The 14,528-nt window shown below is 39.0% G+C and overlaps 1 protein-coding gene across 1 annotated transcript in view; it reads left to right on the forward strand.

Annotated features, from left to right (window-relative positions):
• Positions 1-11,867, forward strand: part of TIGAR (TP53 induced glycolysis regulatory phosphatase) — a 28,401-nt gene extending 16,534 nt beyond the window's left edge. The window contains exons 4-6 of the mRNA XM_074403413.1: positions 7,037-7,114; positions 8,529-8,639; positions 9,493-11,867. Coding sequence (XP_074259514.1) covers positions 7,037-7,114; positions 8,529-8,639; positions 9,493-9,924 — 621 coding nt within the window. The 3' untranslated portion in view covers positions 9,925-11,867. The remainder of the gene's footprint in view (positions 1-7,036; positions 7,115-8,528; positions 8,640-9,492) is intronic.
• The last annotated feature ends 2,661 nt before the right edge of the window (positions 11,868-14,528 follow it).

Raw genomic sequence — 14,528 nt, forward strand, 5'->3', positions numbered from 1 at the left:
GGAGGCTAAGGTGGGTGGATCACTTGAGATCAGGAGTTTGAGACCAGCCTGGCCAACATGGTGAAACCCCATCTCTGCTAAAAATACAAAAATTAGCCAGGTGTGGTGGCACGCACCTTAATCCCAGCTACTCGGGAGGCTGAGGCAGTAGAATCACTTGAACCTGGGAGGTGGAGGTTGCAGTGAGCCGAGATCATGCCATTGCCCTACCTGAGACAGAGCAAGACTCTCTCTCAGAAACAAATAAATAAAAATCAAAATGAACCCAATCTACTTCTAAAACCTCCATGGAAGGAACTTTTTGTGACCAACTATGAGTGAACTATTGTTGGAATTTCATCTCCCTATAAACAATTAGAAAATGTGACAAAATGTGTGAAGCCACTGTTTTCAGACAGACTTTGGGCACTGTGGGCCTATGATGCCTGAATGAAGTGGAACAAAGGAGGTGAGCCCTAGGATTGTCCTGGTTTTCTGGCTGAAGCCATTTCCAGACTCTGGTAGGGGAAGCCAAGTAGAGCTTAGCGGTCTCAGTGAGTTGAGGAGACAAAACTTGGAATTTGGAAAGGTTAACTTTTACATTACTAAAATTTGTGGGGCAGAGTACTGGAAGAAAGAGGTGGGTAGAGAAAGAACTCTAGAAATATGGACACGAATCTCCTTAAATTGCAACATTTCTTGAAACAAATGATAATGGAAACACGATACACCAAAACCTGTGGGATACAGCAAAAGCATTAGGGAAGTTTATAGCTGTAAGGGCCTACATCAAAAAAGAAGGAAAACTCCAAATAAACATCTAACAATGTATCTTAAAGAACTAGAAAAGCCACTTTGGGAGGCCGAGATAGGAGGATTGCCTGAGCTCAGGAGTTCAAGACCAGCCCGGGCAACATGGTGAAACCCCATCTCTACTGAAATAAAAAAAATCAGCTGGGTGTGCTGGCAGGTGCCTGTAATCCCAGTGACTCAGGAGGCTGATGCACGAGAAGTGCTTGAACCTGGGAGGCAGAGGTGGCAGTGAGCCAGGGTCATGGGCAACAAAGTAAAAGTCTCAGAAAGAAAGAGGGCGGGGGGAGAGAGAGAGAAGGGAGGAGGGAAGGAAGGAAGGAAGGAAGGAACTAGAAAAGCAAGAGCAAAAGAAAGAAAGAACAAATGAACTAGAGAAGCAAGAGCAAACCAAACCCCAAATTATTAGATTAAAAATAATAAAGATAAGAGCACAAATAATTGAAACTGAAATGAAGAATTCAAAATATCAGTGAAATGATGGAATTGGTATTTTGAAAAGATAAGCAAAATTGACAGACCTTTAGGGAGACTTAACTAAGAAAATAAAGATCCAAATAGATAAAATCAGATGAAAAAAAAGATACTACAACCAATATCTCAGAAATTCAAAGGATCATTAAGGGTTACTATCAGCAACTATATGCCAACAAATTGGAAAATCTAGAGGAAAAGGACAAATTCCTAGACACATGCAACCTACCAAGATTGAACCAGGAAGAAATCCAAAGCCTAAACAGAATAATAACGAGTAACAAGATCGGAGCCATTATAAAAGTCTCCCAGTAAAGAAGAGTCTGGACCTGATGACCTGGGACCTGCTGAATTCTACCAAACATCTAAAGTACTAATGTCAGTCCTACTCAAACTATTCCAAAAAACAGGAGGAGGGAACACCTCTAAATTTATTCTATGAGGCCAGTATTATCCTGATACCAAAATTAGACGAAGACACATCAAAAGAAGAAAACGACAGGCCATTATTCCTAGCAAAGATTGATGTGAAAATCCTTAACAAAATACTAGCAAACCAAATTCAGAAATCCCATTAAAAAGATCATTCTTTGGCTGGGCGCGGTGGCTCAAGCCTGTAATCCCAGCACTTTGGGAGGCCGAGGTGGGTGGATCACGAGGTCGAGAGATCGAGACCATCCTGGTCAACATGGTGAAACCCCGTCTCTACTAAAAATACAAAAAATCAGCTGGGCATGGTGGCACGTGCCTGTAATCCCAGCTACTCAGGAGGCTGAGGCAGGAGAATTGTCTGAACCCGGGAGGCGGAGATTGCGGTGAGCCGAGATCGCGCCATTGCACTCCAGCCTGGGTAACAAGAGCGAAACTCCATCTCAAAAAAGGAAAAAAAAAAAAAAAAGATCATTCTTCATGACCAACTGGTATTTATCCTAGGGATGCAAGGATGGTTCAGCATAAACAAATGAATCAATGTGATATATTGTATCAACAGAATAAAGGACAGAAACCATATGATCATTTCAATTGAGACTGAAAAAGCATTTGATAAAATTCAACATCCCTTGATGATGAAAACCCCAAAACAACCTAGGTATAGATGGAACAACATAAAACAATGCAGTAAAGGCCAATACAGTAAAAGTCTCAAGACAGCAGAAGCCATATGCAGTAGACCCCTAGCCTGTAACATACTGAGTGAGGAAGAACTGAAAGCCTTTTCTCTAAGATCTAGAACAAGACAAGGATGCCCATTTTTACCACTGTTATTCAACATAGTACTGGAAGTCTTAGCTAGAGCAATCAGACATGAGAAAGAAAGAAACAGCATTTAAATTGGAAAGTGAGAAATCAAATTATCCTTGTTTGCAGATGATGTGGTCTTAGATTTGGAAAAACGTGAAGATTCTACCAAAAAGCAATTAGAACTGATACATTTGATAAAGTTCCAGGATAAATCAGTGTACAAAAGTCAGTAGCATTTGACTATGTCAACATTGAATAACCTGAAAAAGAAATTAAGAAGTAATCTCATTTACAATAGCCACAAATAAAATTAAATAGGAATTAACCAAAGAAGTGAAAAAGCTCCACAAGGAAAACTCTAAGACACTGATGAAAGAAGTTGAAGAGGACAACAAAAAAATGGAAAGATAGTCTATGTTCATGGATTAGAAGAGTCAGTATTGTTAAAATGTCCATACTACCCAAAGCAATCTAGAGTCAATACAGTTTATATCAAAATTGATGTTCTTCACAGAGGTAGAAAAGAGCATCCTAACATTTTTGTGGAACTACAAAAGACCCGGAATAGCCAAAGCCATCCTTAGCAAAAACAACAAAACTGGAAATTATATCTGACTTCAAATTATACTACAGAGCTATAGGAACCAAAACAGTATGGTACCGACATAAAACAGCAAAAGAATAGAACTATATTCTATGTTCATGGATTAGAAGAGTCAACATTATTAAGATGTCCATACAACCCAAAGCAATCTACAGATTCAATACAATTTATATCGAAATGCCAATCACATTTTTCACAGAAGTAGAAAAAAATCATCCTTTTTTTTTTTTTTTTTTTTTTTTTTTTTTTAAAGAATTAGAGTAGGGAGCATCCTGAAATTTTTGTGGAGCTACAAAAAACCCAGAATAGCCAAAGCCATCCTTAGCAAAAACAACAAAACTAGAAATACCTGACTTCAAATTATACTACAGAGCTATAGGAACCAAAACGGCATGGTGGTGACATAAAAACAGACACATAGACCAATGGACCAGAATAGAGAACCTAGAAACAAATCCATACATCTGCAGCAAATTCATTTTTGACAAAGATGACAAGAAGATACATTGGGAGAGTCTCTTCCATCAATAGTGCTTGGAAAACTGGATATTCATATACAGAAGAATGAAGCTAGACCCCTGTCTTTCTCCATACACAAATATCCAATAAAAATGGATTGAAGACTTAAATCTGAGACCTTAAGCTATGAAAGTCCTACAAGAAAACATTGGGGAAACTCTTCTAGAACATTGTTCTGGCCAGAGAGTTCTTGAGCAATACTCTGCAAGCACAGGCAACCAAACCAAAAATGGACAAATGGGATCACATAAGTTTAAAAGCGTTGGTGCAGCAAAGGAAACAATCAGCAAAGTGAAGAGACAACCCACAGAACGGGAGAAAAGATTTGTAAACTACCTGTCTGAGAAGGGATTAATAATCAAAATAGATAAGGAGCTCAAACAACTCTTTAGGAAAAAAATCTAATAATCCAATTTAGAATGGACAAAATGTCTGAATAGATGTTTCTCAAAAGAAGACATACACATGACAAAGGGGCATATGGAAAGGTGCTCAACATCGTTGGCAATCAGAGAAATGCATATCCAGACTACAATGAGATACCGTTTTACGCCAGTTAAAATGGCTTTTATCCAAAACACAGGCAATAACATGCAGGCAAGGCTGTGGATAAAAGAGAACCCTTGTACACTGTTGGCGGGAATATAAATTACTATAACCACTCTGAAGAACTGTTTGGAGGGAGGTTCCTCAAAAAACTAAAAATGGAGCTACCCTATGATTCAGAAGTTCCACTGCTAGTTATGTTTCCAAAGAGAGGAATTCAGGATATTGAAGAGGTATCTGCACTCCCATGTTTACTGCTGCACTTTTTACAATAGCCAAGATTTGGAAATAACCCAAATGTCCATCAGCAGGTGAATGGTTAAAGGAAATGTACATACATGCAATGAAGTGCTTTTCAACCACAGAAAAGAATGAGATCCTGTCATTTGTAACAACATGGATGGAACTGGAGGTCATTATGTTAAGTAAGCCAGGCACAGAAAGACAAACTTAACCATGTTCTCACTTATTTGTTGGAGCAAAAAATTAAAGCAATTGAACTCATGGAGATAGAGAGTAGAAGGGCGGCTGTGAGAGTCTGGGAAGGGTAGGAGGGGGAGGTGTTAAGGAGTCGGGAATGGTTAACAGATATGAAAAGCAAGAATGAGTAAGACCTAGTATTTAATAGCACAGTAGGGCGATTATAGTCAATAATAACTTAATGGTACATTTGAAAATAACTAAAAGAATATAATTGGATTGTTTATAACAAAAAAGGATGCATGCTTATGGGGATGGATACCCTGCTTACCAGGATGTGATTGTCATTCATTGCATGCCTATTTCATAGTATCTCATGTGTTCCATAAATACTGTACCCACAGAAATTTTAAAAATACAGAAAAAAGCCAAAAAATGAAAACCTCAGTGAATGTACTAAATTATAGATCACACACAGCTGAAGTGATCATTAACTTATAGATAAATATATGATAATAACCTAAATGTAGCATGGCATGATGGATTTAAATTATGAGAGTTTAGCTGGGCACAGTGGCTGATGCCTGAAATCACAGCATGCTGGGAGACCAAAGCGAGAAGATCACTTGAGCTCAGGAGTTTGAGACCAACCTGGGCAACCAGGTTGACCTTGTCTCTACAAAAAATAAAAAATTAGCTGAGTGTGGTAGCGCTTGCCTGTAGTCCCAGCTACTTGGGAGGCTGGGGTGGAAGGATCACTTGGGCTTAGGGAGTTGAGGCTATAGTGAATCGTGATTGTGTCACTTCACTCCAGCCTGGGTGACAGAGTGAGAGCCTGTCTCCAAAAAAAAAAAAAGGTCCCTTTAAAAAATAAATAAAATATGAGAGTTCAGAAGACATGAAGAGCATGAGGAGGAAGTTCCAACAGCTTTCGGAAGGAGATGGCAGAGAGAATGGGGAATGGGGAGGAAGAGGCGATATTCAGAGGTTACAGAATATTGACAATTTTACAGAATTGTTGAAAGACAGATATGGGGAGGGACGGGGGGTAAAAATAAAGAAAGATCCAAGGAATGTATAGCAAATCCCAGCCAGGATCAGTAAAAACGAAACCCATATCCATATTCATTATAGCAAAATTGCAAGATAAAGACACAGAATAAGGAGGAAAAAAACCATTCACTAAAGACCACTAGTTAGGCTTTCAGCAAGTTTGTTCATATTGATGATTTCTTTATTGTGCTGAGAAATAATAAGGAGTAACCTAGAGTTTTATACCCAGCAAGACTTTTTCTGCTGTGTAGGTGAAATGGCATTTCAGACAAAGAAGCTCTGAAGTAACTTTCAAAGGAAAAATAAAAAAGAAGGAAAGTAATTCCAGAAGGGAGATCTAAGTTTCAGAAAAGAATGGTGAACAAAGAAATTGGTAAAGGAGATAATGACAATACATATAAAACAATATGACGATGTCTAATTTGTCAGGAAATATATTTTTTAAATTAAATTTTATTATTTATTTATGTATTTATTTATTTTGTAGAGACAGGGTTTCACTATGTTGGCTGGACTGGTCTCGAACTCCTAACCTCGTGGTCTGCCCGCTTCAGCCACCCAAAGTGCTGGGATTACAGGCGTGAGCCACCTCACCCGGCTAGGAAATGTATTTTTTAAGAAGGCAGATCATAGACCTAAATTACTTCTACAGTTTTGCAAATACAGGGTCACTTGTCAGTCAAAAATCGCTAGACATGCAATGAGAGAAGGAAATGTGAATAAAAATGAGCTAAAGACAACAGAAACAGCCACGTGACTTACCTGATGGAGTTATCAGACATGAGCTTTAAAATAGTTGTATTTTTGTATAGGTATAAAATGTGGAATTTCAGCAGAGAACTATAAAAAATAAACTAAAAAAAGAGCCAAGTGCAAATTCTACAACTGAAAATACAGTTGGAATTAAGGTTCGATAGATGGGTTTAACAGCAGTTTAGACACATTTGGTTGGAGAATTAAGGAACTAGAAGAGGAATTAGTAAACCTTTCCTGCAAAGGGCCAGATCGTGATTTTTTTAGGGTTTATAGGCTGTACGATGTCTGGTCTCTGTTACTACACCTGGTCAAGTCTGCTGTTATAGCAAGAAAGGAGCCATCAACCATGCATAAATGAGTGCTGTGGCTGTGTTCCAGTAAAATACTTTATTTACAAAAGCAGATGATGGTCTGGATTGTGCTGACTTCTGAACTAGAAGATAGGTTAGAAGGGAATATCTAAATCAGGAATGAAGGGACATGGATGCGCAGTCTGGAGAGAGGCCAACTTTTGCAAAGGAAAATTGTTTCTAGTTCTTTTTTATTCAGTAAGATTACATAGATTATTTCAGTGTTTCCACCAGAATGGTGATTATTTTTATTAAAAAAGAAACAAATTGTCTCGATTTTCAGACTATGCATGGAATTTTGGAGAAAAGCAAATTTTGCAAAGATATGACAGTAAAGTATGATTCAAGACTTCGGGAAAGGGTAAGTTACTTATTAACATACTGTTCTTCACCGTAAATTATCAGTAAGCCACCTCAGTTTGTCACTTGGCTAAAAATTAAATGCGTTTCTGCTAGGGATCTTGAATCAGCAAACATGTTAAGAATCTGCCATATGACAGTCACTGTTACATAGCCTTATAAATAGCATCTTATTATTAAAATCAAATGAGGTAAGCATCTTAAGGTATGAAAGAAGAACTCATAAGAGTTATGCTCATAAGGTATGCTCATAAGAACTTACCAGTATAGAAGAGTTTAAAGGTGAAAAATATGGATATTGCATAATTTATGTAACCTAGCTACTGCTGATGGACAGCTAGGTTTTCACTGGATTCCCACTGATGTCAATAATGTTAAAATAAACATCTTTGTAGTTAATTCATTGCAAACCTACATATTTCTAGAAATGGACATTGGTGAGTGTGTACTTTTTTTTTAAGGCTTTTATAGACGTATTGCCAAGTTGACTTCCAGAAAACCTGTGCCAATTTATAGTCCCTTGAATGACCTAGCAGAAAGTTTTGTTTTTTCACATCAACAATTGGTATTATTAGTTTCTGTGGTTTTCCAACTTCATAGCTTAAGAATGGTGCCATATGGCTGGGCATAGTGGCTCACACCTGTAATCCCAGCGTTTTGGGAGGCCGAGGTGGGCAGATCACTTGAGATCAGGAGTTTGAGACCAGCCTGGTCAACCTGGTGAAACCCGTCTCTGCTACAAATACAAAAATGTGCTGGGCATAGTGGCTCATGCCTGTAGTCCCAGCTACTTGGGAAGCTGAGGCAGGAGAATCACTTGAACCTGGGAGATGGAGGTTGCAGTGAAACGAGATCACATACCTGCACTCCAGCCTGGGTGACAGAGCCAGAGACTCCATCTCGAAGTAAAAAAGTAAATAAATAAATAATAGTGCCATGTTAATTCTCACATTACTGATTCCTAATGAAATAGGTCTCTCATGTCTCTGAAACTTCCTTATAACCATGGAGATATATTTGTTTACCTATTTCATAGTGCTGTCATTGGGATCAAATGTGTGGATGGGAGTTGGCTGAGTTGCTGCTTTGGATATGTTAATCTCTAGTCCTACAATCTGTGCAAATCTCTGTATTTATTTGTTCAGTAAATCCCCACCATCTACTTCAGATAGCTTAGCGAGTTATTCTAAAATAACCCATTTGGACATGGTGTACAATTCAAGATTTCAATTATATTTTCTAAAGTTCATGGCCCTCTACTAGGACATTCTCTTTATCAGTTAAGAGGAGATAGAATACATTAAGTGGAGATTTGCTTAATCCTGGGATGAATATTCTAAATTTGCCATAAACGTAAGTTTAATTGTTACATTGTAATATCATTTGAGAAACTGTTGTCTGTTGGACTATTTCAGAAATATGGGGTTGCAGAAGGCAAAGCCCTGAGCGAGCTGAGGGCCATGGCCAGAGCAGCCGGGGAAGAGTGCCCTGTTTTCACACCGCCCGGAGGAGAGACACTGGACCAGGTATGAGGCACTGCCCATGTCAGAACGGTTGAAATCGGGCTCATAAATTAGGTGTTTCGGAATTTTAACCCAGCAGTTTGAAAGTCGCTTGGTTCATTCTCTTTTTCATGTTAAATTATTTACTCAGTAAATTATTCTATTTAAAATCTTATTTACTGTTCAGCTGCCTTTGTCATTACGGACTAATAATGGACTTAGGGAAAGGTGTTATTAGATGGTACTTCTAAAAAAGACCCTTGAATGTGAAGCGGTGGCTTAGTGGTGGGAGTGGAGTTCAAAGAGGGTGATTGGCAAGTCACTTGAGGTGAAATAATTCAAAACGTGAAGTCTTCAAGCCTCCGCTGCTTCCTCAGCTCTGTTCATGATGGCATCCCTGTGCTTGCATTTCTTTGGAGTGTTCTGCTTTGAATTTGGTGATTTCCACGAACCCACCCCCACCTCCTGAATCTTTATCTCCCTAATTTTCTTGAAAATACTTGACATTACTTTAGTAAGGGAAGGATTTGTCTCTGAAGTGCCAGAGACAGTTTCCTGGTTAGCACTATTTTATGAGTTTTATTGATGTGTAGATTTCCCTAACTAGACCACGAGAGCTTCGAACTCAGGAATTGGGAATTGTATCTTCTTCATCTTGGTCTCCATCGTGCTTTCATAGTTCCAGAAATGTGGTAGATACTTCCATATGTCAGTGAAACTACTGATTGAATGAATAGAAATGTGGATTGAGATTCTTCTGCTTGTGTAGTACTTGGCGTTCAGTATTAGAAAACAATCCAGTCAGTTATGTTCTATGTTAACGTTTTAAGGAAGTTATTATGTCACTTTATTTTACCTTTTGTTTCTTTCCTTGTAGGTGAAAATGCGTGGAAAAGACTTTTTTGAATTTCTTTGTCAACTAATCCTGAAAGAAGCAGATGAAAAAGAACGGTTTTCCCAAGGATCTCCAAGCAACTGTCTGGAAACTTCTTTGGCAGAGATATTTCCTTTGGGAAAAAATCGAAGCCCTGAAGTTAATTCAGACAGTGGCGTTCCAGGATTAGCAGCCAGTGTCTTAGTTGTGAGTCACGGTGGTTTCATGAAAAGCCTGTTTGATTATTTTCTGACTCACCTTAAGTGTTTCTTACCAGCCACTCTGAGCAGATCCGAACTTATGTCAGTCAGTCCCAATACAGGGATGAGTGTTTTTATCATAAACTTTGAGGAAGGAAGAGAAGTTAAACCAGCGGTTCAGTGTATTTGTGTGAACCTACAGGATCATCTAAATGGACTGACCGAAACTCGCTAAGATGAAATCTGCCTCAAAATCTAACCATTTTGAGCCTCTGAAGGGAGTGCCATTGGCTTTATTTACTTCTCTCCTCTGCTAGTGCTGATTTGGAAACAGTTAAAAGCAAATTATAAAGCTCAAGTGGAATCATAGCCACATAAAACTTTAATGGACAACCAGATAGAATTAACTTACCTTGTTTAAGTACAGTTGGCATTTTCCAAAGTACTTTACCATCCTGCTAAGTGTCAACTCTGGATTGCACGTGAATGATGAAGGAACTCAGTATTGAAAGTTAGGGGGTTAGTAGCCTTGTTACAACGGTTTCTTTTTATTTTAGCCTATTTTAATGGCTACGAGTAAGATACTATATGTTTTTTAGTATCTCATCTAGTGCTTGGAAGAAAGAACTGTTTATAATTCCCAATACATATTTATATTTATATTTTTAAAATCCTTTAAATAAAAATTCCTTATCATAAGTTTATGTAAAGCAAAATAACACTAACATGTTTTCCATATAAATCAACTGTTGGAATTTTTTATTCTAGAGGGCTTGAAATGTAGATGAATGCAGAGTATGATTGCAGAATGGTTTTGTGGGGGGGAAGAAGTTAAAATCATTATTTGATTTAAATATAGTAAAGAAGGAATCTTGGAGCAGAAGGTAAAAGAACAGCCTTTTCTAAAAATACCTTGCAAAAGTCAAGTCAGTGGTAACCAGGAAAGCCAAAAAAAATGAAGAATATCCACTTGCTTCTTATCGAACCTGTAGGCCGAAGAATTTCCAGTTTGAGGAAGGCTCTAAAGAAAGGAAACAGTTAACGGTACACTACACAGCAATCTCAGAATAAAAGAGGGAGCTTTTTTTGTAAAGAATGGTACTCTGGGCCAGGCGCAGTGACTCATGCCTGTAATCCCAGCACTTGCAGGCAGATCACAAAGTCGGCAGTTCCAGACCAGCCTGGCCAACATAGTGAGACCGTGTCTCTACTAAAAGTAGAAAAATTAGCTGTGTATGGTGGTGGGTGCCTGTAATCCCAATTACTCCGGAGGCTGAGGCAGGAGAATCACTTGAGGCCTGGAGGTGGAGGTTGCAGTGAGCTGAGATCGAGCCATTGCACTCCAACCTGGGTGACAGAGCAAGACCGAATCGCGGGGGGCAAAAAAAGTGGAATGGTGCTCTGAAGGTACAGGCGAGGTTGCGTCTTCTTTCCACCAGATGGCACTGGAGAAAAGGGATTTTGATTAACTTAATTTTATATATAAGATTGGTCTTTCAGCAATCTTTATCTAAATGAAGAAACTGTTTTACATGGAGTTCGCTTTTAAGTCACCATGTTGCTAAATGCTGTGAGTCTCAACTTTAAAGAGGATTAATACTAAAGTTGTCAGTTAAGGCTATAATCACAAATAGTCAAAATTTACTTTGACATTTAAATCTTATGTAAAATTCAGTAATATACTGTTCTCAGTGTGTGTCGCACTACCAGTTTTCTACCAGTATTGAAACAGGGCATGTATTTGAGCATCAGAAGAAGTATACACAAAAATTTGAAAAATAAGCAAAAAGGACAGACAATAACTCTCCATTTCCACCATACTGAAGTAATCTTTCTTTCTTTTTGAGACTGAGTTTTTGCTCTTGTTGCCCAGGTTGGAGTGTAATGGCACGACCTTGACTCACCACAACTTCTGCCTCCTGGGTTCAAGTGATTGTCCTGCCTCAGCTCCCGAGTCACTGGGATTACAGGCATGCACCACCATGCCTGGCTAATTTTTATTGTATTTTTAGTAGAGATGGGGTTTCTCCATGTTGGACAGGCTGGTCTCAAACTCCCAACCTCAGGTGATCCACCCGCCTCAGCCTCCCAAAGTGCTGAGATTATAGGCGTGAACCACCACGCCTGGTCCTGTTTTTTTTCTTTTTTTTTTTTTTTTTTGAAAAAACAAAACATAAAGATGTAAGTAGAGTTCCCTTTAACCAGTTGTCACAGTCTTGTTCCCTCCAGAGGCAGCCACTGCAGTGAGTCTCTGTACATGTTCATCTGTTCTTTATATTTTCACCTAGTGTCTGGAAGGAGATGGTATTGTTTGGGTGCTTTAAAAATAAATATCCAGCCATCTGTGTTCTTTATTTTTACTTATGTCTTGGAGGCACTCTCTATGTTGATATATATAGATCTAGTTAATTATAACCTCTGTATTCTATTAAATATAGAATATTTCAAATTAATATTTAATTATTTTTCAAATTAATTTTTCAAACAAATATAGCATTTTTGTTTATTCTATTAGTGGACATTTAGGTATATTTAGTTTTTTTTCTTTTCTTTTCTTCTTTTTTTGAGACGGAGTCTCTCTCTGCTTCCCAGGCTGGACTGCAATGGCATGATCTTGGCTCACTGCATCCTCTGCCTCCTGGGTTCAAGCAGTTCTTGTGCCTCAGCCTCTTGAGTAGCTGGGACTACAGGCACGTGCCACCATGCCTGGCCTTTTTAAAAATTTTATTTTATTTTATAGTTTTAGTAGAGATGGGGTTTCTCCCTGTTAGCCAGGCTGATGAACTCCTGACCTCAGGTGATCCACCTGCCTCGACCTTCCAAAGTGATGGGACTATGGGCATGAGCCACTTTGCCTGGCCTATGATGCATTACTTAATGTGTTCTTAATTTTTAAGATAAACTAATATACCTTATCCTTTATGGATTTTTTTGGTGTATATCTTTAAGAAGACTTCTCTACCGTGAGGTCATACAGCAGTCTCTCTTTATATAGTTTTTGAGAACTTCTGAATGTCGAATCTTGAAATTATCTTGAAATTTGTTTTTTATAGTATAAGGTAAGTATTTAATTTTATGGTTTTTTTTTTCTTCTTTTTTTCACGTGGCTGAAACAGTTATCCCAACAGCATGATAAAGACTGTTCTTTCTCAGTTGGCTTGTGATGTGTCCTCTCAGGCCTCACACACCCTCATTTACTGGAGTCTGTGGACTCTGTTCTGATTTATCTATGTATTCCCATATCAGTATCATACTTAGTTACTGTGGCTTTGCAGCTGAGTATCTTGAAGGGTGGATAGTTCACCTTGTTCATTTTTAAAGTTGTCTTAACTATCTGTACACTTTTATTCTTCCATATAAATTTTGGAATCAATTGGCCAATTTCCAGAAAAATTCTGTTACAAATTTTATTGGAATCACATGCATTTATTTAGTTTTCAATACATATTCAATACACATTCAGGGCATCATTTATGCAGTTATTCTATACATATTTTTTGAGCATGGCACACACATGCCAGGCTATTTTAAGAACTATTAGAACTATAATAAAGCTATGAATGTATAGCAGTGAACCAAAACACAAAGTCTTCATCCTTGTAGAACTTTTGTTCTGTCAGAGAAGACTGTGTTGGCTCATACTGTGGTCCGTGCTGTTGAGCAAAATAGGCAGAGTAAGGGGGATGGAGGCTGGTGGGAGAAATGCTGCTTTATCCAGACTGGGCGAGGAGGACTCTAGATGATGTCAGTACTGAAGGAAGTAAGATCTGCCACTCTGAAGAGAGGAGCAGCATGGAAGGAGTAGAGTGCAGAGGCCCTGAGGAAGGATCAGGCTTGACTCCTTTGAGCAAGGGGGATGGGAGAGTGATGGGAGGACAGGCTGGTTTGGGCAAAGTGATGTGATCAGATCTGTTTCAGTAGGACCACTCTGCTTGCAATGTGGACAGCAGGCTGTAGGGGATGCCACAGGAGCACAAGGCTGGAGGCAGGGAAGATGGTGCCCTGGCTGTCGGGTCATTTGAAGAAGCAAGGCCAGGGATGTTGGCAGGGATGAGGCCAGAGTGCCTCCAATGGCTAAGAGCCTGGATATTCAATTTTTAGGTTAGCTTAGGATTTGTTATCCTCCCATCTGTGAATGTCATAAATCTCTCATTTTGTCTGGGTCTTTTATCCAGTGAAGTTTTATTTGTAATATTTTCCCTAGTTTTTGTTGGTTTTTTACCAAATTTTTTAAGAGACTTTTTTTTTTTTTTTTTTTAAGAGAAACTTTAGTTTCCCAGCAAAAGTGAGAGGAAGGTACAGAGATTTCCCATCTATCCCCTGCTCCCACACCTGCATAGCTTCTCCCACTATCAACATCCCCCACCAGACTAGTGCATCTGTTAGCATTTATGAGCCCACATTGACGCATCACCATCTCCTGAAATCCATAGTTTACATTTGGGTTCAGTCTTGGTATTGCAGGATCTGTGGGTTTGGGCAAACGTGTGGAGACGTATTCTACCATTAGAGTATCATGCGAGTATTTTCACTGCCCTAAAAATCCTCTCTGTTCCACCCACTCACCTTTCCCCCCTTGCCTTGCCTGTTTCTGTTAGGTTTAGTCCAAGGCCCACCAGAGGGAAGCTTCACTCCAGGCTCACAGCTTCAAGCACAGCCTGTTGCTTAGGCTCCCTAGCACCCAGAGTCGAAACCACGGCTCCCATTCATCTGCCTCTTATTCTCCTGTCCTTCCTACTCCTCACCCACCTGCTATTCATCTTCACTTTTGGATGAGGAGTCTCATTTGTTGCTTTCTGTTTTTGTTTTGTTTTTTGAGATGGGAGTCTAGCTCTGTTG

Source organism: Saimiri boliviensis, chromosome 7 (genome assembly GCF_048565385.1).
Source record: "Saimiri boliviensis isolate mSaiBol1 chromosome 7, mSaiBol1.pri, whole genome shotgun sequence".
NCBI classification, from domain to species: Eukaryota; Metazoa; Chordata; class Mammalia; order Primates; family Cebidae; genus Saimiri; species Saimiri boliviensis.